The sequence below is a fragment of the Micropterus salmoides genome, unplaced genomic scaffold, assembly GCF_014851395.1.
Source record: "Micropterus salmoides isolate LMB-PRFRI ecotype aquatic unplaced genomic scaffold, ASM1485139v1 Ms_hic_scaffold_11, whole genome shotgun sequence".
NCBI lineage: Eukaryota > Metazoa > Chordata > Actinopteri > Centrarchiformes > Centrarchidae > Micropterus > Micropterus salmoides.
Window position 1 is genome coordinate 7,723,843 of NW_024040152.1, and position 22,693 is coordinate 7,746,535.

The window sequence follows — 22,693 nt, forward strand, 5'->3', positions numbered from 1 at the left end:
AGAACACAATACACCAGACTGGCTTCAATGCACTGCCCCACCGGAGAAATGTGACTTCAGGGAGACATTCCGCGCATGAACGAACGCATTTCCGCACGGTAGAATCGAGCGCACGCACGCGTACACACGCGCTTTTCTATTACTAGTGACAGTCCTAAAACCTGTAACCTGTTCACCTCAACAAACCTAATCCTGGCCATAACAATAACCCTAAATAATAATCCAAAATCAATTTAGGTAGCCTGAACCATAAAAAAAAAATCCTGATCCTTCTCTTAACTGTAATTTATGCTTAAATTATTGAGGTTTATCACAGAGGTCTAAGCCTAATACAAATACTTATTTGATGCTAGTTTATACTCCTACTCAACTACACTTGATAGCATATGTAATTATTGAACTTTGACTAGCTTTACAGTAATCACTAGTCCTTTTGCAGAATATCATTTTAAGCACAAAACATGTTGCATTGTTATGATAAAATTACCCAACAGTACATATGAAAAGTTAAAATGAGCTTTACATGACCAACTACAACAGTAAAATGCTGCTTAAACAAACAAACAAAAAAACAGTAAAAGAAATCCAGTAATTCAATATGACTGCATATTAATGTAACACTCACAAGAAAACTACAAATTTGTAACATCTCATCACATTGCATGAGCTGTCAAGGACAGAGTGATGCTCTGACCTTTCAACTCTGAAGTATTTCAAGACAAAAAAGCAAAGATTTGAGATAATTTGAAGGGTTTATCTTGCAAATCACATCATATAATATCATATAACACCTCTGTCAGAATATAACGAATGGCCCTCACTTCAGACTCAACTTAATGACCCTGAACATCTCTCAGACTGACAAGCTGATTGCAGTGCAGTTGTAGTCCTAGTATTTGCTCGCCACCTAGTGTTGACAGTTGGAAATTGTCACTTTAACACTTATTAATCTGCCAGGGGCCATTTTGATCCGCACGGCAGTGTTGCAACACGCTTGAGTGGTAGGAGTAATGTGTAAAACATAAATAAACAAGAAAGGACACAAACACGGAAAAATAAAGAAATAACACCTTGATTTTGATACATGTGCCTGTGGCAAAAACGCGTTTTTCTCCCAAATATGGGAGCATAATCTACTGTGGCGTACATTACCCTTAATTAAGCTTTGGTATAATTGTGTAATGAGTCTAACTCTGTGTGAACCAGTTTTGCCCGGATGCTTGTCTTTTTTGTGAAGTAGTAAATAGGTTTTCATTAGTTTAATACATATTCAATGTACATTTTTGGTTCATGACTGGATACTGAGAAGAGCAGTCTGCATTGTTTGCACCTTAGATGTATGACTTGAGTTGGTGTAATGAGAGCCATTGGCCTACTTTTACTTTCCATTGCACTTTAAACTACATTCCGGATGTTTTATGTGAGGAGATGGATGTCACATCTGTCCTGCAGATGTGGTATATGTCCACTTTGGAGTTGGCTTCCAGTATTTTCAGCAAAAGTTCCTGGAGAGGTTATTCCAAATTTGCAAATTGTATAATTTGTTGAAATAAAAATTCTGCTCTTGTTTTGATTTTATGTGGTGCACATTTGTGACCTTATAGCTACCAGTCTGCTGCGATATTTTTACAGTGTCATTCTGAAGCTGACTTATTTTTCCAGAAGAGATTGTATGATGTGTAATCACCCCTCACATTTTTCTTTTAATAAAGAAAGCAAAGACAGGTTAATCATTACTGATAAAGACATGTTTAAGTGTTCCTTGCTCAGGCACCTCAGTTTGAAAACTTTCCTCCACGGGTTTGCTAAACTTGGCTGGTCCCTCTTGTTTGAGACCAATTAACGAGGCGGCTAAACTCATTAATTGGCCACTTAATTGGCCCCTGTCGCTGCGCGCGCTGCTTCCGCTGGCTTTTAGCGCACCGCCATCCTTCCCTGCCTCCCTCCAGCTGCCAGGCATCACAATCCAACCTTGTCACAACGATTTAGGGTCAGTCCCTCAGACGGGAAGGTGCTCTCGCCGTGGACCCCCCCGCCACCTCTGGATCCCCCTCTATCAGTATCTCCCTCCCACTCTATCTCCGTGTTTTATGTCTGCGTCACAACAAGTCGGTCGAGAGCGAGAGGCAGGGATGATGGCGTCTCTGGCGGCTTGATTCCGGTGCTACTCAGACAAACCCGCCTTAATAGCATCAATAGGTGGTGGCGGAGAGGGGGATAGGAGAGCAAAAGCGACGGGGACATGACGAAACGGCAACGCGGAGGACGGACAAACTAGACTGAGAGACGGACGGACAGTCAGTCGCCCCCCCCCCCCCCCCCTTGCCCCCCCTCCCCCCTCCTCTGACTGCTTGACTGACACACACAGGCGCTTGGCACAGACAGGGACATACATGCACATCATCCACTTTTTGCAAACACGCAGGCTGCGCATCCTTGCGGGCAGTAATTGGGCAGCGGAGATCTACAGCAGATGAGGGCATTTCATGTCCAGCCTGCCCAGGAATCACTGTGACCCCGACGGAAAGGAGTTCGACTTGACAGGTACCCTTCACCGGCCAGCTTACTGTACAATTTGCCTGATTTCCCTTTTTGATTCACAAAAGGCTAGGTACACTGTTGTGTATCCTGCGTCTGTCTTGACTTGAGTGCATGCACTGGAACAAATGCTTAACGTGCAAAGAGATAATGTCTGCACAGTCATTTCATGCATCTATTCAAGTTTTTAAGATGTTGGAAGAAGAAGAAGAAAACAGCAAAGTGCCTGACAGATGCTTCAAGTAGCTGCACAGTGATCTTTGCTCATTCAATCAGACTGTATTGCAGCAGTCATCATGCAGTGTTTGGTGTGTGTGTTTCATGTGTGCAGTAATCATTTGTCTTGCTCTCTGGTTGTGTACTCACTCTCATCTTTCACTGTGGTGGATACAGGCTGTCGCTATGCTCTGGTCTAAAAGGAGGAGGTGGGGTGGGGGTGGGGGGATTTTAACCCCTTTGCACCGAAGCCCGCCTGTCTGAGAGCCAGCCAAAACGCCGGGGCCATAAACCCCTCTGTCAGCAATGGCAGCAAAGTATTCAGCGAATAAATCGGATTTCCATTTCACATGAGCCCTGCTCTCTCTCCTCTCTCCCCTCTCTGTCTCTCTCCTCAGGATGGGGGGAGTAAGTGAAGGAGATGATGTGTTGGCTCGATGGAGTGATGGACTACTGTACCTCGGCAATGTGAAAAGAGTAAGTGCATGTGGGAGTGTGTATGTGTGTCTGACAGAAAGAGACTTTTAAGGGTGTTTTTGCAGTGTGTGTCAGTGAGTGTGTTCACTTGGATTTGAAAAGACTTCCATTTAGTTTTGTCAATCATTCTGCTCACCAGCTATCTCCCTCTCAGGTAGATGGAGTCAAGCAATGTTGCCTGGTGAGATTTGAGGACAACTCGGAGTTCTGGGTACTGAGAAAGGACATTCATTCGTGTAAGAAAAACTCTTTTTTCCCACCTCTCCCCTGATCTAGAAGAGTAAATAGCTTCCTGTTGGGAGCACTTTGTATTTCTTGAGTTAAAAAATGCACAGTTTTTGAATCCACAAATGCTCAGCTGAACTCAAACTAAAGGTGTCTGTTTCCACTCTGAAACTTTGCTTGAGGAGTTGAAGGAATACTTTTCTGATTCTTTCCTCAAGTGAGCTCAAAACTTTTCATTTTATGTACCTTTTGTCTCAGGATCTCTGAATTGTAGTCCAAGAAGAATGCAGAGAAGAAATTACTGTCACGATCAAGGTTATGAGGCTGAGTGCTCTGTGTATTCGTTGGGGCAGGTAGAGATGTAACTGGGATATTAGAGAGATTTATGAATTTATTAGACTAATGACTCCTCAGGGAAATGGCGAACTCACTCCACCTAACATCAAGCGAAGGGGGAAGCTGGACGCTTGTTAGGACCAGGCTGAATATCCACTCGTCAAATGAAGTGAAATCTAAAAGGGTGCAGGAGACACTGAAATCAATGAGGTGGCAAGGATGTGAATCAATATACATAAATTAATGCTGTTGACTGCTCTCTCTCTGTCTTCCTCTTTCACATTTACTTCCTCCCCTCCCCTGCCTCTCTGTGTCTTTCTGTTTGCCTCAGTTGCTGCTGGAGTGGAAGAAGTTTGCTGTATTTGTGACGCTCCGCCTCTTAAAGAACCCCTCATAAATTGTCTTAAATGCCGCCACGGTAAGGAAGCACGCCTGTTCATACGCTGTCAAGCGGTGGTTCTCAACCACTTCTTTCACTGACCTTGAAGATTTGACACAGTGTGGTAAATAACTGTTGCTCTTTTAAGATGAATGCATGAAAACCATGCATCGTAAATGACAGATGTGAGTTGTTGCATCCTGACTTGAATGAAAAAGAGACGCGTGTAGACATGGAACTTTATTCATACACTTAAATGCCACAAGATGTCTTTATTTGGGCTAATTAAAAGATCCCCTCCAGACACATAAGACATAAAAATACTCTGCATTGAATAAAATCTGATTTGGTTTTTACATCATCAAAAATCTACTCCTTTCCCTTATTGTAAAATTCAGAACAGATGCATATGCAAAACATCATCCATTTGAAAACCTTAACTATGGGACAAAAGATATCTTCCACTTCACTGTAAAGTCCACTCTGTGTACCAGCTTCCAAACATGTTAATTATGCTCTTATGTGTAAACTAAAGTGAGCACAGAGAAGCTTTCCTCCATCAGCAGATGAATGTGACAGCAGCTTTCTAGTATCAAACTCTGCACATACCTCATTCTGTACAGCGGAAGTAAAACAACCCAGTGAAGTAACAATAAGCAAAACATAGTTTGGAGTGGAGGGGGACTTTAAAAGTATTGAAATGAAATGAAATATGCTGAAGTGCAAGTGGAAAGAAGTTTTACAAACACTGAGGATGCACAAGCAGCAAGCAAATTTTACATTCATGTCTTCACGGCTCTGTCAGACCAACAGGGTTGCTGACAGTTTGTTTTGAGGAAAAAGCAGACAAACATACTCCCTGCTTCCTAGATGCAAATAGTATAGTAAAGTGTTTTGCATGCTGCTGAAACAAACCAGCAGAGCCCTAAACATGGAGCTGCTCTGCCATTATTGTCACTCCAGCTGTCTGTCTTGTAAACACGAATTAAACGCTCTGCCTCCTCCTCCCATTACAGGTTATCATCCAGAGTGCCACACGCCAACCATCGAACCGGAAGCTGACAGCGATTCGTGGATATGTCGGCAATGTGTCTTTGCAGTCTCAACCAAGGTCAGCCTGCTAATCTCTCCGTCTCACATTCAGTATGTAATATGGGAGAAATCCAGTCAAATATATCAGGCGTTGCTGCCACTATACTGTTGTGTAGAGCCGAAAATGGGTTTATTCGATGTAAAAGCGCACTAATTCCCTCAGTATTGACTTCAATATTAGATGTTCTACATTGTGTCTGAGAAATCATGAAGAATCAATAGTTATGAAGCTGAAAAATTACGCTGAAGTTGAGAGAAGTACATTTAAAGTCAATCAATCACATGTGCTCCAATTCTGTAGATATGAGATGAAAAAGCACCCGGTTAATTGTCAATCGGTCAATGTCCATATCTCATTGTCCAGACTTCCGCTGCTTCGGACACTATCTCTCACAGCTGACCTACAATAAAATGAGACGAATAGCTTTCCCGCCACCGAATGTGATCCGTCTCCCTCGCTGTTCTGACATGACAGTGATTTGAGGGGTCACTGACCAATCAGTTCTGTCCTCAAATTGTGTTTTCAGAGAGGTGGGGCCCTCAAACGGGGACGCTTTGCTCGGCTCATGCAATTTATGAAACTCCGACTCCCGTACCAGCTGTCGTCTTTAGACTGGGACCCGCAGCATCTGACCAATCAGCAACAGTGTTACTGCTACTGTGCCGGACCTGGAGAGTGAGTGACACTGCAGAGGCCAGTTAAAGTTTGAATGTACAGTTCATGTATGTTCCTTAACATTAGGCATTTTCTTAGAAAGCGTGATCTCATCTAAGTCAAAGTCATCTTGTGGATTAATTGCAAATTGTATGCAGCAGAACAGACATGTGTCAAACAGTATTAGCAGTTTAAGTTTGTTTAGACTTTCTTGGAATCTTATACGAGTGACATTAACTGCGTCAATTCAGATCCTGTCAGGTAAGATGTCAATCAAACAAATTGTTTTTATGCATTTGCTTTGTTTTTTAATACTCTGCTGCTTTGCTTATGTTACACTCTTGCTAATGTGGCAAACCCCACCCACCTCGTACATAAAGCAGTGTAAAACAAACACCCAACTGCCATATCTTTGAGTAATAAAACCCGGTGGGAGTTTACACCTCAAGAAGCATTTCAGCTTAGAAAATGTGAAGTGGCAGCTGCACACATCAGGCGTCAGTCTTCGCTTAATTATGCATGAAAATAAACTTGGTTGGTGACAGATGTTCGACACTTTCATTCATCCATTCGTTTATTCATTCATGGGTTTTAAGTCTCTTGATGTTTTCATGTTGGACTGCAGGTGGAACCTGAAGATGCTACAGTGTGGAAGCTGTGGTCAGTGGTTCCACGAGGCCTGCACACAGTGTCTAACCAAGCCATTACTATATGGAGACAGGTGAGATAGTGGGCATTACTGATAAAAGCTCTGGATTCTTTACATTCAGAATTACAAGTTGATCATTATCATAAATAGAAAAGGAATTTGTCTGATTGGAATTTGGATTTTTTAAGACAGAATTTGAGCTAGACTGCTATGGGATTTTTGAAGCAGATGTCAGTACTTGAGATTTAAAATAAATACATTCAAATAAGGATATATTGGCTGCACTATTTTACACTTAACATGAACAAACATTTATGCCACTGGTCTCTCATTTGGTCATTTAAAAATTGTAACAGTTGACAGTTTAATAGTACTGTAAAATAAATAATATATATAATATCCCTATAAATAAGAACATTTTAAACTTGAATTAAATAAATCAAGCTGAACTAATGAAAATAAAGTAGCCTGTAAAGCTGTTTTACTGGACTTAAATTTGCACGTCTGTCAACATTCACACTGACACTGATATACTTGTGGTAGGTCAATATTAGCTGATAATATTATGCCCATATATCAGTCAGGATCTAATATTTGGATTGTGTTTTTATGTGAGATAAGTAACTTCTCTATTGACCGGATTTACGTTTTTTATATTGGTCGTTCGCTATTTGTTCTGACTGAGTTACATATATTCTGATGGCAAATTTTCTATGGCTGCAGCTAAAGATAATTTTCATTTTCAAATTATCTTTGTTAATCTATAAAATGTCAGATATAATGAAAAAACATCAGAATATCCCAGAGTCAGAGGTAACTTCTTCAGATGCTTGTTTTGTCCAACCAAATTTAAATTTTAATATATAATCATATTCAATATATAATCATATAAAACAAAGAAAAGCAAGATGTTTAAGAATCTGCCGCCAGTGAATGTGTCTTACTTGATGAATAACAAACTATTATTCGATGATCAGACTGACAGTTGACTAATAGATTAATCATCTCAGCAGTAGATTCCAGGCTGATTAAGTTAATCAGATGAAGACGTCTACATGACAACTTCACTTGTCAGAGAATAACCGGTAATTAGCTTAAGTGTAAATTAGCAGTGTGCATGTTAATGTACTCACTGACTAGTGTTACAAGGATAAGAGCGCATCTCATAATCAGAGCAAAGGGACAGTGACAGACAGCAGAGCAGACATGTCACCTCTCTTGTAGTAGTTCAGATGATGTTGGGAAGATATGTAAGCTGCTGATCGCGGTGCAGTTTGATAGGCTGCATCTCATGCATGTGATAGAATGTATCCATCCATTAAGTTATTATTGCCATTAACCATCTGTGTTAGCTGACTGGCTTCTACACCCTCCCTGACACCGTGTTATTGCTGAACCTGTCTGAGGGGGAAAAAGGAGGGATTAGAGTTAGATTGACAGTCGGGGAGAGTGAGGCCGGATTGGTACAACATCTGCTGAGCAGGTGATGGAGGAAGAGTGAAGACTGAGTTCACAGTTGGAATAGTAAGCATGTGTTGCCGTCGTACTGTGTCTGCGCTTCATCTTTCTCAGTGACCTTCAGCGAACACATGCATATAGATGGACAGATGCACGCAATGTTGTTGTGGTATGAGCCGAGTTTCAGGGTCACCCAGAAAAGAATGTTACAGTGAAATAGATATACCGGTGTGTTTATTTTCAGTTCAGATTGATTTACATGATAAAATGTCCAGAGAAGACACACTGCAAGGAAAGTAAAGGGGGGAAAAAATCACAGTGTATATGATTAACTTGGACTAAATGATAAGAAGTATGTGGGGTGGAAAATGTACCTGTTTTGGACAAAAATAGGTTTGACAAAGTTAATATGCTTTAAAGGAAGACAGTGATGTACAGATTGTACATGAGGATAAAAACAAAGGATTAATATTTCATATAGAAAAGACCAAATTTAAGGTAACAGCTTGTTTTTGTAAGTAAGTGACAAAGTCATTAAGGAGGAGAAAAATGCACCTTTTTTAGGATCAATTACATTTTTCAGTCACATGATGCCTGTCTGATATTTTTTCCCCATGTGTTTTAGGTTTTATCAGTTCCAGTGCTCAGTATGTACAAAGGGACCAGAGACCATCCAAAGACTACCCATGACCTGGTGATGTTAACAGTAAACATATTTGCAGTGAAACTTTATTTAATTTTACACAATGGTTAGCTGAGAGTGATCAGGTCACATCAGGTGTTAAAAACTAATTTCTTGTTTTTCTACTTAATCACATTTTAAAGTAATTTTTCTCTACATCCCATGTCTATTTTGATACAAAACCTAAATGTGTAAATATTGCTGTATGTAATAAAAATATCAAACTAGGCTCACAAATGTTGGAAAATACATATGTAAAAAATATATGATCTGAAAATAGTTTTCCAGTTTTATTTTTTATGTATTTTTTCTTATTTTTCCTGTTTCTTGTAATCTAATTCTTACAATTCTTTTCATTTAAAATGCAGGGTGGATTTGGCTCATTTAGTGCTCTACCATCTCTCGCTGTGCTGCAAGAGGAAATACTTTGATTTTGACCATGAAATCCTGTCCTTTACCAATGAGAATTGGGAGTCATTGCTGCTAGGCGTGGTATTGATATTTCCTCGTCTAAGCACCATGATGAAATGATGTGAAATGCTGCCAGCCTTTTTGCATTTGAGACTTAAAGCCTATTAACCACAATTAAAGTAAAATTGAAAGTTAAAAAAAGCATGACCTCTATGTAAGCTTAAAGGAGAACACCACTAAGTTAAAGAATTGCATATGATATTGTTTGTTTTTATAATCTAGCACAGTGGTTGCCATCTTTTTTTTGACTGACATACCCCAACAGATGAGCTCAGGTATCCCTCACCATCTGTCTACACCAGCCGTGCAATTTGAACAATTTTGCGACTACTTTTTAGCTGTCTATCAACTGTTTATCCAATACTTTTAGCTATTTAGCTTTTTCAACTATATTACTTTTAGCTATGTAAGGTAGCTATTATGAATTACTTTTAGCTAATTCAACCATTTAACAATTACTTTTAGCAAATTCAACTGTTTATCCAATATGTTTAGCTAAATATTCAAGAGCTTACCCATTACTTTAAGCTATTTCAACAGTTTATGAATTACTTTTAGCTACTGTTAATCAACTATGTATTCATTACTTGATGAAAACGATTTCATCTTCTCTGCTCGCTTGCTAACTAGCTAGGTTTAGGACACTGCCGGTGATACTACTGACCACGGTTGGTGGGAGGTGTGTACTGCAGTCACACCTTTATTTTAAAAACGCATTTACTTATTTAAAGCAGCTGAGCTGTACCCCCTGGATATTACAGAGGTACCCCCTGGGGGAAAAGTGCCCCTGGTTGGGGATCACTGATCCAGGTGCACCCTTAACAGCATTTGTAAACATGAATGAGTTTTAAAAATATTCAATCTAGAGTGTTAATACTATCTGGTTTAAAGTCTGAAGTTGCTCCACAGAGAAAAAAATGGGAACATTTCCTGTACATCTATCTGATGTGTTGGGTTCTCCTTTAAGCTGTTTTTAAAAGTCATTTTTAAATCTTGGCTGTAATCGCATGACAGAAGGGTTTTCAGCCATGTAGCTGCAACAAGTAGTTTTCCATATTAAGACAATTGTTGTGACAGCGATTGAAAGAAAATGATTGTATGCATTAAAGGTTTTCTGTCTGTTGGCTGTCCACTCTGTAAACACACACAGCTTTGATTTTTCATTCCTGTCTGTCCTCTAGCTCTCTGACACGCCAAGGCAAGACCGCTGTCACAATCTCCTCAATGCTCTGAACTCCCACAAGGACAGGTAAGTCATCGCATATGATGAGAAGAATAAACACTGACCACACATGACTGGATTGATGAGTAGCCCTCCATGAATCTTCTCAGCGCTCCGTAGTTTGTAAGGTTGGACATTCAGGCAGAAATAAGTGAGGTGAAATGTGTGACTTTGAATGAAAAGGGATCAAAATGTTACTGCTAATTAGACCAGATGAAATGTATCAGCTGTTGGTGTTTATTTTGTCTTGTTAGAAGAGGACACAAGATGTTATTAAATAACAAAAACCAGTCTGGAGATTTAATTGATTTTATTGTTTTTTAATTAAATTTTTTGCAAAAAGAAAAAGAAAACCTTGCTGTCACAAAACTGCAAATGTCTCCAGGCAAAGCCCTGAGTGTACTTTTTCATCAGGAGAATAAGTACATTTGTTACATAACGTTATATTCATCATTAGCATGAAAGAGAACATAAACATACATAAGGTGATGATTTTGAGATTTTAAGAACTAACACCAGACTGCACATACTGTTTCTGCGATGTCACCCCAGGTTTGTCTCTGGAAAGGAGATCAAGAAGAAGAAGTGTCTTTTTGGGCTTCAGGTCCGAGCCCCACCTCCGCTGACGTCTGATTCGTCACCCCTCATCACCGACCCACCTATCAACATCACGCACCGGAGAAGGTCAGAGTAAGGACACCGCCTCTCTTTTCAGCTCTTATCTCAATAAGAGCTCTGGGATTCCCATAGGGCATATAGTCATTATGCATGAACAATTAACGTTAGGTATCAAAGGACAGCAATTTTCATATGCCAGCAAAAGTATCCGTGTCTTAATATTCTACTAAAAGAGTATAAAGCCTCCCTGTGTACTTACATTTGTACATCTTTAAGTGTGTGTGTGTGCACGTGTCCTGTAGTTTGCTGATTTCATAGACACGCTTTTCATTTTAAATCATCTTTAGCATATACAGTAGCTGGTGCTTATTCAGACTGAAATGCAATGAAACTATTTGCAGTGGAGCAGTCTTAAAGGGATGGGTGGTTTCTTTTTTAAAAATAATTTATATGGAAATATATACATAACTTCAGTAAGTCATTCTTCCCTTTGCTCATATAAATATCTACAAGCTTCAAGTTTCCAGTTGGCAGCAAGTGACGCTGATCTTTGCCTGGAATCACTTCAGGCATTTCTGACAAAAATGTAAGATGTGCAGTTTGAAAAGAGTGAAATCAGTATGCTTCATCCCAAATGGACAGTGTTCAGACGGCCACATCAGAGGCGACAAATATTCGTTTATCTCTTTCCATATATAGATATCCACTGTCTAAATGTATACTTTCTCAAGTTAACTGGCAACCAGTAGTAAATACAACAAGAGTCAAAGTCACACTGCTTACTCGAAACCTATATTTCTGCACTCATTAATAGTTAAATGTGGGATTTAAAGTAAGTCCACGACAGATTGCCATGACACTTGGTGTTTTTCAACCCTGGCTTAGGGGTAAATAATATAAAGAAGCAAACTATAGTTGGATTAACAAAAAATGAACGTCCTACAGATATAAAATAAAAAGAAACAAAATACAATCATGTCTCTCTCAGCAAGAGAGAGGAAGGTGGACTAGGAAAGATTATTTAAGAAATAACTTATCCTGAAGGTGTTCCACTAATTGGAAGGAGCAGGTGACTGGTCATAGCTTACTGAAGTTAACAAGGGACAGGTACACAGAGACACACTGCATGTGATATAATGATACAAGTCTAGTGGCACCACCAACACTGTCTTCTGTGACCCAGGCTGAACTGAGTTCCAAAAAAATTGGCAGGATTTTCTTAAAATTTTAATTACAGCCTGCAGAGACTGAACCTTTTCTATTTTGGAAACTCTATGAGCTTTCCTCTAACAGCACCCCAGGTCAAATGATCATCTCTGTGGGCAAACCACCACAAACAGGTTTTCATTGAATTCTCACTTGCACACAAGAAATGTCAAAGTCTGATTGCAATGATACAAAATTTACTGCGAACATTAATGCCCTCCCGAAGGTGAACCCTTTCCATGTCCGACACCACTTTATTTTATGCGCCAGTCTCAGGATGAGAGATGTCAGCTTTGTGCACAAGATATCTCACAATCAAGTGACCAGATTGCCATGCAGTTTAGGAAAGGATAAATCCTTTTGATCTGAATGACTCCGTGGTGACAAAATATACATTTAAATTCCTACTACTTGTAAGGCTCTAATTATTTATGTATGTAATTATTTTGACCTGCAGTCTCATTTTCATAAACAAGTCAGGAGACGAGCTGCGGCAGCCACGTTCTGTTTCAAGCTGAAGAAGGAATGCGGAAAATTTGGGGAGAGGAAGGCATAGTGAAAAGAGTGCTTTATGGTTTTCCTTTCCATATATTTCAACCTCCCTGCTGATGATGTTTAGGCTGAAACATGGAAAATTTGTTGCTAAAATAACACATCAAAATCATATAGTATATCATCTCACTTCTCTTATCTTCTCGATTTTACACCTCTCAGTAGGCTTTTACGGGGACACACTCGTAAATTAAACATTGCACATTGGGACTGTATGTGTGTGTTTATGCTTGTATATTAATTTATGTGCGTTTTTCTTCACTTCAGCCCGCTGTCACTACCCTGCCAGAGGAGAGTGGGGGGGCCAGAGTCGCGTAAATCAAAGCGTCGCATCATGGAGACACAGGTCAGTGCCTCTGTCTCACACTCAGGGCGAGGAAGAAGGTCTGGGCCACAAAACCTCTCTGATTATTTTTTTCCTTTTTTTCTTTTTCTTATGCAGCCAGGTAAACAGCTCTCTGCGATCCAAATAACCTGTCAGTCAGACGCTGTGATGAAGGTTCATTTCGCAGTCTAGATCAGTCTGCGTGTCTTTTAACACCCAGTGCAGCTCAGTGCCTCAGTATTTTTCTCTCTTCTCCTTTTTTCCTGTATGTTTAATGCCTGCTGATGCTTCAGACTCTATGGTTACAGTAAAGGTAGCGTGTGAGAGATATGTGTTTGGCTCAGTTAAAATGTATAATTCAAATGCAAACGTGGCTGCACAACAACCCGCTCATGAATTTCATCAACATCTGCAGTTCAGCACTGCATTTATCATGATCATCAAACCCAATTCCCAGTGGATCACAATGAAAAAGGCAACATCACATGTGGCAGTTACTATTTTTACACAGCATTCTTAACTGAGAATGCTCATTGTACTGTGTCCTCCTACACAACACTCTGATCCGTGTATGTGCACATACAGTAATCTTGGAACAATACGCTCCACAGAGCACTCGTTTCCACTCTGGCACATCCAGGCCCCATTGTGCCCCTCTGATTGATGCTAATCTCCGTCCGTCTTGGAGGAGCAGGTTCGTTGTAGTGGGGAAAGTGAGATGGGAAGGAATGCTGATATGCATAGCCTGGGATCACTTCCAAGTGCACTTTGCAGTCGATTACAGTTTGGCCAGGTGGCGCTGGCACCTTGACAGTGCAGCATTGACAGAGCACATCCATTTAAAGGCACAGACGTTGACTAAGGCCACTGAATAATAATCTCCCATCCTCATAGTAATGTTAGAGAAGGGAATGATAATGGGCCAAGTGTGGTGCCATATGTCACAGTCCAGTGATGAGAAATGCAGAAAATCTTTAGGTGCCATCCCCCCAGATGACATTTCCAGCGATTGATTGCTGTTATGATGCTCTGATGTTTTTACTTTTCATGGGTCGTGCCAGCCAGCTCCATGAAATGTGCAATAGATGTGATACTTTTAAGCGGGACATCATATGTCTGTAGGCTGTGTCTGATAAGCCTTGATGATGACTCACATCCATTAATGCTAGTAGTGTAGATTTATAGACATGTCTGCCCGTATCTGCCCTCAGGCAATGCAGGAACATGGAATTCAAGCTTTTATGTGTTTTCTTAAGATTGAAAAAAATCTACTCAGTTTTAAAATGTTTTCAGTATGCAAACCTTTGTGTAGAAGTATTAAACACAAAACTGAAGGTTCCATATCCAGAATTAACTTTATGCACTTCTGAGAACAGAGGTATCAGAGCTTGATTGACTCCTGTGATGATGCTGGCATCCAGACAAAAGCTGATCTGTGTGTGTCTCCTGTGCACAGGCTTGTCCACCCTCAGTTGCTGCCAACCCCATTGAGTTACTGCCATGTTGCCATGGCTACATGGGAGGGGCCAGCCTTTATAACTCCAGGAAGTCAGAGGAGGAGCTTAGTTTGAGGTAAGAGGTGTTGTACCATTTAGATTTCTGTTTTGATGCATTATGATGCATGGGGGCTGTGAGAAGACTGAAAGCGTCAGGTCACCTGTATTACGTAACACATAGCTGCAGGATCATGTGTTCGGTAGGGGGCGCTGCACACTCGACCAAGCGACTGTTGGTTGAAAACTGCATTTGAACTTCCTGCCACAATAGATCTCAGAATACATTCTAGGAGATACTACAGTATCCAGAATGTTAGAGGAAACCATCAGAAGAGCCTGTGATGCTTCTAATAATAAGGATAGTTAATAGCGTAATGTTACAGAAAAAATAAACTTGCAATAACACAAAGTTTACCTCAGTCACTTGGAGGGAAGGATGCTGCACCATCAGCACTACTACCTCCCGAAGTAAGATGATGCAAATAGACTTGTTATAAGTGCTGAGGTTTTGAAATATCCGCCTCTGAGACTTCTGCTGCCACCCCAGTACAACGGAAAAGGGATTATTTCCTTGGTAGAAAATGTTTCCAAGGAAAACCTTTGTCAGCAGAGACTTGATCAAATGTAATTTTTCAATCATGTGACCAAAACAAACAAAACTCTTGAATTCTTAGTGGAAGACATCTCAAAACATAAGTTCTGTAAAACTTTGATTAATAGCCGGACTTTGATTTGCTAAAATCACTGAATTGACCCTGCCTATATTTGGGACAGGCGTCCATATGGGACAGGGCTTTATTTCCTCTTGCACAAAACTGAAATAGGCTACTATGAAACAGTTTATTTATTTCAAACAGTGTAGTACTTGTATAAAAATTATCCAATAATATCAAATACACGTCATTCATTTGATCTAGCTCCGACAGATGCTTTTATTTTGAAAGCAGCAGAGCAGACAGAGAGCATGGACTTCACATGACAGGAAGGAATATTACCTACACCAGTTACACAGGTAAATCTATAAGAATTTGACTTTGGGGCTCATTGTGTCCATTAAATGAACTGAACGATTGAATTGTGGAGAATCTAACCAATCTAAAAAGTTGTAGCATGTTCATATTGACATATTGATCATACGTTTAAATATTAATATTGTATACAATCTAAGCAGATTAGAAGCAGCTTAATTGGGCAACCCTGCGTGGTTTAAGAGGTTTCATACATCCATAAAAACCAGACCAGGCGTCAAAATGTGTTCCCACACCAAGCCAGTAAAGGAGGTAGGCGGCTATTTGGGACTCGGCTATTAACTGAAGTTTTGCTGTAAATTAGTTCAGTGGCTAGGTAACACAATGGGTGGGTTGGAAAATAATATTTATTGGGTGAACTGAACTTTTAAATGATTGTCTTTTATACATGGATGAAAATATTATTTTATTTTAAAGTTGTAAAGCAATTGTTTCCTTCAACCTCCATGTGTCCCGTCCACAGCTCTCCTCCCAAGCGGATGTATGCCCTGTACCACACCACGTACAATGGAAATACTGCGCTCTCCAGGAGTCTCCATCACTACAACAGGTTTTTCCCCTTTATCATGCTCATTTCTAGCAACTTTGACTGGACATTTATATATAGTAGTTACATGTAGGGTACATTTAGCCATCAGTTAGCCCATATATTTGCTTCAATGAGTTCTGCTTGTTCCAGGTTCTACTATTACAGAAACAAGTTAACAGCTCCGTAAGAATTATGCACAAACGTATCAGATGCTTGGGGCACCAGTTTGTGACCCTTCACTTGCTGCCTTTGAGAATGAGGCTCTTGAGGAACATTTTCACCATACACAGAGTACAATCTATGGACATTTAGGCAGTTAAACAGGTCATTTACTTTAGTTGTTATGTTTTCTTCCACATTAAGTATCTGTGGTCTTTTTTGGAGTTGCAGTAAAAGTAGTAGTAGAGTAAAAGATTTGTGAGTACTAAATCACTTATATTAAAGAGGTCATATTATGCTTTTTTACTTTTCCCCTCTCCTTTATTGAGTTATATATCTTTTTTGTGCATGTAATAGGTTTGCAAAGTGTAAAAGCACAAAGTCCACCCCAAAGAGAGTTACCATCTCCCACAGAAAACACTGCTTTGAACTGCCTGAAAACAGCTCGATTGTAGTCCAACCATACTTACCTGAACAAGTTGCATCACTTTGTAACACGCATCATAATGCTCGCCTAGCGGCTAGTCAGGTTAGCCCTCAAAAACACCGGTGTAGAAACACACTGAGCTGGCAGCACACACAGTAAAGACATCTGCCTGCTGCAACCCCTTAGCTGCCTTCCAGGAAGTCAGTGGGCATAAAGTTACTGTGATGTAGAGACAGAGCTCAGTTAAAACTTTACGTATGAAAGAGACATTTCTTACGAATTAATAACTTACCACTCTGAAAGTCTTGCTCCAGTCTAGGTTGCAAAACTGGTTCGGGAACATGTACAGGTTAACTGAAGCCATGGTTACCGGCTTGTCAGGACCCGCCCTACTCTGCTTGGCTAGTAGTCCTTATGTATTAGCATTTGTCAAGCTGCTACATACTGCTGATGAAATCCTTGAGATCACTGTATGTAATCAAAATATTTTAGCAGAAGATTGTATTTTTTAAAACACAGTAAACAATTTATTTCTCTGATTTTAGCCTCTTTGGACCTTTTTGAGGTGTCTTGTGATGTGTTTCAGAAGTCATAATTGAAATGCTGATTAACTGTTAAATGCTGCTAATTAGTATTCAGGAACATAACTCACCTTTGGAGTTGTTCTTGTAATTGGGATTGGGTTTTTGGCCGCTTGGGGGCAGCTGACATACTATCAGCTTATAATGTTGATATGGGGAATGTGTTGGCAAACCGTTACTTATTCCACATCCAGCAGACATGGAGGAAATTTAACATTCGTTTAGAGTCTTGTTTCTGGCCACCCAACCCAAATCCAGTATTCACTTTCTATTTAGCTCTGTCTTAGTCATACACTTAAGGGAAGGGAAATATTCTGGCTCTTAAGCTGCCAAATGCTCCTCTATGTTCACCAGGTAGCGCTAATTTTGTCCGTCTGCTGTTTGGTGCTGGACAATTAGTGCAGCACCAAACAGCTATAGAACTGAAAGAGCTGGGTGATAATTCTCTGTGGGTTCATTACTACATCTGTTTATATAAAAATATTGATTAAAAAGATTTAATTTGTTGTTGCAATATGTTTCTAACTTACCTCATTTGAACCAGTCCCTGATCCTGACCCCAGTCAAAGTCCTTTTAGGCAAGTTATGCCACTCGGACGCCATCTTGGCAACGTTTCCGGGCAGCTATTTCGGACTAATAAGATCAGGCTCCTATCTAAATGACTGGGGAGAGAGACAGATCTGCACTTAATCAGCATTAAAATCTGATAAAAATCGCTGAAAGCGTTTGACAACTTTGCCCCAAAATAAGGTTTAAAAAGCGTTTTTTCCCGACCAATTATACTAAAACTATGCATGCATCACCACTTCCGCGCATGCGTAGTAGAAGTAAAACAGACCTTAGATCAGTGGAACCACACGATTGGCTGAAATATGATTCCCACTTTGGCTGTTGAAAGCAGACGATTAGCTTTCTAGCGGGAGGGGCGGGATAACCGCCATCTTTGCTGTTACCGGCTTTCCCCATAGAGTTGTATTGAGGATGTGATTGAGTGGCATGTCTCCTCTAAATTGTCTCTGCCCCTGTGCTTGTCTCTTTTCCTAGTGCGGAGGACACCTGCAGAGTACCACCACCTTGTTTCCCATACCCCCTCAACTCCAATGGCAGCAATCACCACCACCAGCACCATCACAACCACCAACACAACCACCAACATAACCACCAACACAACCACCAACACAACCACCAACACAACCACCAACACAACCACCAACATAACCACCAATACCAACACCCGCTGGGGCAGAAGCAGCTGGAGCCCCTCATCCTACGTGATCTGTCCCCTTACCACGCCGGCATGGGCGGAGGCGGTGGAATAGGTGGAGGAGGCGGAGGGGGGGGAGGTGGAGGTGGAGGAGGAGGGGTAGTAGTCGGAGGGGGGGACGGGACAGTGGCCAGGAGCTGGGGAGGAGGGGAGGCAGTGAGGATCTTGGCGAGACGCGTCACGCCAGATGGGAAGGTGCAGTACCTTGTGGAGTGGGAAAACGTGAGTTTGTACTGACAAGTAGAGGGTAAACACGAGACGCAATGACTGTTTTGCAGTTGCCACAGGAATACTGTGTATGTAATATGTGGCGATGTTTAAAGTACAAACAAAACAAAAAGAAAAAAATCCCTACACGTTGCAAATCCAGGTTGCTCTCAGAGTATCACCTCTATTCTACATCACTATAGCTCACTACTCGTTACTAAATGTCCCTCTTTGCTAGTGTTTCTCTGATATTTGTACTGTTAACTTTGGAATATGCCTTTGCATTTATCATGTTTTACAGTGATGAGGGAAGATATTTAAACCTCTTGTTGATTTGTAAATCTTCATCATTACATCAAGAAGAACATGTCTTTAATTGTGTTCATATCTTATAGTACTGTAGAAAAGCTACAGTAAAAGAAATTTAGAAAAGAAAGATTACTGCTTTTTCATTTCCTGAGTAATAGGGAAACAATAAGTGAGCAAAATTTAAAGACAAGATACGTATGATATGTACTTTTACTTTCCATAACTCAAACAGTGAGCTTTCACTGGTTGTAGTTTAGACAATAAAAAGAATAGTTTGACATTGTGGGAAATGCGCTTACTCACTTTTGCCGAGGGTTAGATGAGATGTTTCATATCTTAATGGTAAATATGAAGATAGAGCCAGTAGATGGTTAGCTTAGCATAGAGACTGGAAGCAGGGGAAAACAACAACCCTGGCTTTGTGCAAAGATAAAAAACTGCCTTCCAGCAACTCTCACTAGAGACTACTAAAGCTCACTAGTTTACAGTGGTTGGTTTTGTGGTTATGTGATAAACAAGATTATAGGAAGTCACTGTGGCCAGCCAAGAAACAGTCCTAGCTATTTCCCCTTGCTTTTAGTCTTCATGCTAAGCTAAGCTAAGCTAACCATCTTCTGGCTATATTTTCATATCTACTGGGCAGACATGAAAATGGTATCAATCTTACTGTCCAACCATTTCTTTGAAAAACAAACAAACAAACAGTATAAGTCAACAATAGATGCAGAGAGGTCAAGGTTAAAAACTACCAAACTTTTTATGTTTCTTAGATACTTTTCTATTTTAATTACTGTATTTTAATGTGTAGTTAGACCTCACTTTGCATTGAATTAAAATAGTTTAAATGCTGTTGAAACAATTACTATTGGTAGCAGGGGTATGAAAAATCATTTACTTTTCAAAGCAAATTTAGCACAATTATAGTCTAAATGGACTGACTCAAATCACCAAATCACTGCTTACTGGGTAAATAAAGAGAACATTTTAAATGCAACTCATTCGTTATTTTTAAAAATAGCAAAATAACATAATATATAAAAGAGTAACTTTTCCCAAGTGATGAGGAACATAAACAGCCAGTAGCCAACACCACACTTCAATGCATCAGCATTCACTTTTACAACTGCTCATTTATCAGCTGATGGTTAATGTTCACATGGAGTTCAGTGAGAGAATTAGCCCAGAAATTAACAGTGATGAACGGTCCATCATCAGAGGCATCCTGACAGCTGGGTGGTGGCTACTGGCTGCACATGAAGAAGCAGTAACCTTTTATTGGCCAGGAAGAGACGGAGAAGTATAGCCAGTCTGAATACAGTATTTTTGGCCACACAGATGGTAGTTTAATGCCTTGCTTAAGGACAATTTTACAGTAGCGGGTGAGGGATTCCACCTAGTTTCTCCCAGCCCTTTCATCTGCTCAGACGCCAACTTGTCTGACTTTGGCTTCATAAACAACAAATTCTCCAGAGGTTTTCATAGTTTTTCTCATCGCAGTATGTTAATATGAGATTGTATACATGTTATTACGGGGTTACTTATTTGTTATGTTAGTTTGTCATAATTTACATTTAGACTACTATGTGTATTAGAAATAGGAGCCACAAGAGGGCTTTTGTTTTATAGATAGAATTATATATTCACAATATATTGCTATGACTGAATAACGTTATTTTTTTTTTTTGACGTGGTTGCATAGTGCCTATATTGGTTATGTACCTGCTGATTGATCTGCTTATTTGAGTCGACCAATCAGATGACAGATAGATGAACGAGGCCATATTGCTACTAAATAAGAGGATGGCTCTTTATGGGCACATGGGTAAACAAGGACCAGTTATAATGTTGAGTAGAGTTTTTTTTTTTTAAATCAGAACAGAACTGTGATGTTACTGTACATTCCAAACAAACAACAAAAAAGAAATTTATATGTTATTGAAATGTTTGTTTGAAGTCACCAGAATGGAAGATATTTTGAAAGAATGCATTTTTTTGCTTTTGATGAGTGTTAAATGTCATAAAAATAAGCTAAAGGTCCATCCACTCTACAGCTGTTGTTCAGCTTCATGTCGTAGGGAGGTCAATCCCTAAGTAACAGTACAGGTAAAGAAGACACTGATAGGCCCGACTCCTAACTCAAACCCATAGTATCTGCCAGGGTCTAACAGTCTATTATTTAAAAGGTACAGCATGGCATTAACTACAAATACATCAAGGCCTGGCTGATCATCTCCCTTCTTCACAGATGTGTTTATAGAGGCAAGTGAGGTTCTGAAGTTGGATTTTATCAAACAGGTTACATAAATCTAGAATACTGTGGTGCAAGTTTCAGAGTTTATATTTTATACAGAGGTTTATTTCAGCAATCTGTTGCGATAAAACTTACACAACGTATACATTTATTAGTTTTATCTTTGAAGAAAGACTGTATTACAGGTTTAGTTGAAAAAAATAAGACAAATACAGCCTTTATACTGTTAAAATCAAACCAATGCAAAACGCTCAGATTTTATTTAAATACCGACCTCTCTGTTGAATTATCTCCTTGCATACATTTCAGGCAAGTGAAATAATGTTCCATTGCAATTTTCATCCTCCTCAGTGACTATTTGACTGTAGTTAATTAGGAAGGGGTGTGTTGAACCTTTCTAGGCGATGGTGATGAATGTATTTGTGTGTTTTTATGGTATGTCTATACCCGTCAAGTGCTTGTTATAGGTTGTACTCTAGGTGGAACTCAACCAGATTAGTTTAAAACAAAATAGGAGGAAATAAAGACATCAACATTGAGGAACATAATTTATTTTGGGAGAGGTAGTCTTCTTTTTCTGATTAGTAGTCAAGTCCAAGTTCAGTTTGATGTATTTTTTGAGAAATTATGTTTGTACATGTATACTCTGCGTTAACACCTAATATGTAACATGAATAATAAAAAGAAGTTTTACCTCGTACAATTTGTCTTTCATCTGTAATTTCATCATTTATAACCGTTGCCACAAACAAATTGGTTGAAATGTGCATACGCCACTTTGTAAGCATGCATTGGGATTTATAAAAAAAGAGAGGAAATGTGCTACATTTTGAGAAACTTTGACCCATGCATACTAAATTTTTAGGGATGGGAAAATTGCAACACAGATGGTGAGGTGTTGAATTGAAGTGAGATTGTAAAAGGTGCCTCTCACATTTAATTTCAATTAATATCAAAAGTTAATTATAGATCCAAGTTGTCATAAACATTCAAATCAACAGTGTTAGCCTATTTGTTGGGTGCTTGCGTCATAAACACCTTTAATTTTGAAAAGATTTAACCCAAATCAAATCTTAAAGAGGTCATATTATGCTTTTTAACTAGCCCAAAGTCCACCCCAAAGGGAGTTCCTATCTCCCACAGAAAAGTCTGGACCTGAACTGCCTGAAAACAGCTTGTTTGTAGTCTAGCCTTTTCTTCTGCTTCTTTTCTGCTTCACAAGAAAACATGCGACACTGTGAGTCCAGACAGTACAGTTTTGCAATATAAATATCTAAAAACTGAAGCACGACCTTGCTCTGTTTGGGACTGTGAGCTGCACTTTATCAGAACTGCTGAAG

At 39.7% G+C, this 22,693-nt stretch overlaps 1 protein-coding gene across 2 annotated transcripts; it reads left to right on the forward strand.

Moving 5' to 3' along the window:
- The first annotated feature begins 2,349 nt into the window (after window positions 1-2,349).
- On the forward strand, window positions 2,350-22,053 carry phf1 (PHD finger protein 1). Of its 2 annotated transcripts, none has more exons than XM_038710667.1 (15): window positions 2,350-2,544; window positions 3,153-3,231; window positions 3,386-3,467; window positions 4,124-4,210; window positions 5,188-5,282; window positions 5,791-5,939; window positions 6,544-6,639; window positions 8,651-8,719; window positions 9,076-9,199; window positions 10,360-10,427; window positions 10,953-11,090; window positions 13,044-13,122; window positions 14,558-14,673; window positions 16,089-16,175; window positions 18,367-22,053. In XM_038710667.1, the coding sequence occupies exons 2-15, from the start codon at window positions 3,154-3,156 to the stop codon at window positions 18,821-18,823; spliced, it is 1,725 nt and encodes a 574-aa protein (XP_038566595.1). In that variant the 5' UTR covers window positions 2,350-2,544; window position 3,153; the 3' UTR covers window positions 18,824-22,053. The 2 variants fall into 2 exon arrangements, with proteins under 2 accessions (XP_038566595.1, XP_038566596.1); XM_038710668.1 differs by having other exon boundaries at window positions 10,953-11,084.
- The last annotated feature ends 640 nt before the right edge of the window (window positions 22,054-22,693 follow it).

Bases quoted from the DNA above. Each gene is read 5' to 3' on its own strand.
- phf1 (XM_038710667.1), top strand. From the start codon at position 3,154: ATGGGGGGAGTAAGTGAAGGAGATGATGTGTTGGCTCGATGGAGTGAT. The intron at 3,232-3,385 runs GTAAGTGCATGT...TCTCCCTCTCAG, and splicing joins ACCTCGGCAATGTGAAAAGA to GTAGATGGAGTCAAGCAATG. The intron at 3,468-4,123 runs GTAAGAAAAACT...TGTTTGCCTCAG, and splicing joins GAGAAAGGACATTCATTCGT to TTGCTGCTGGAGTGGAAGAA.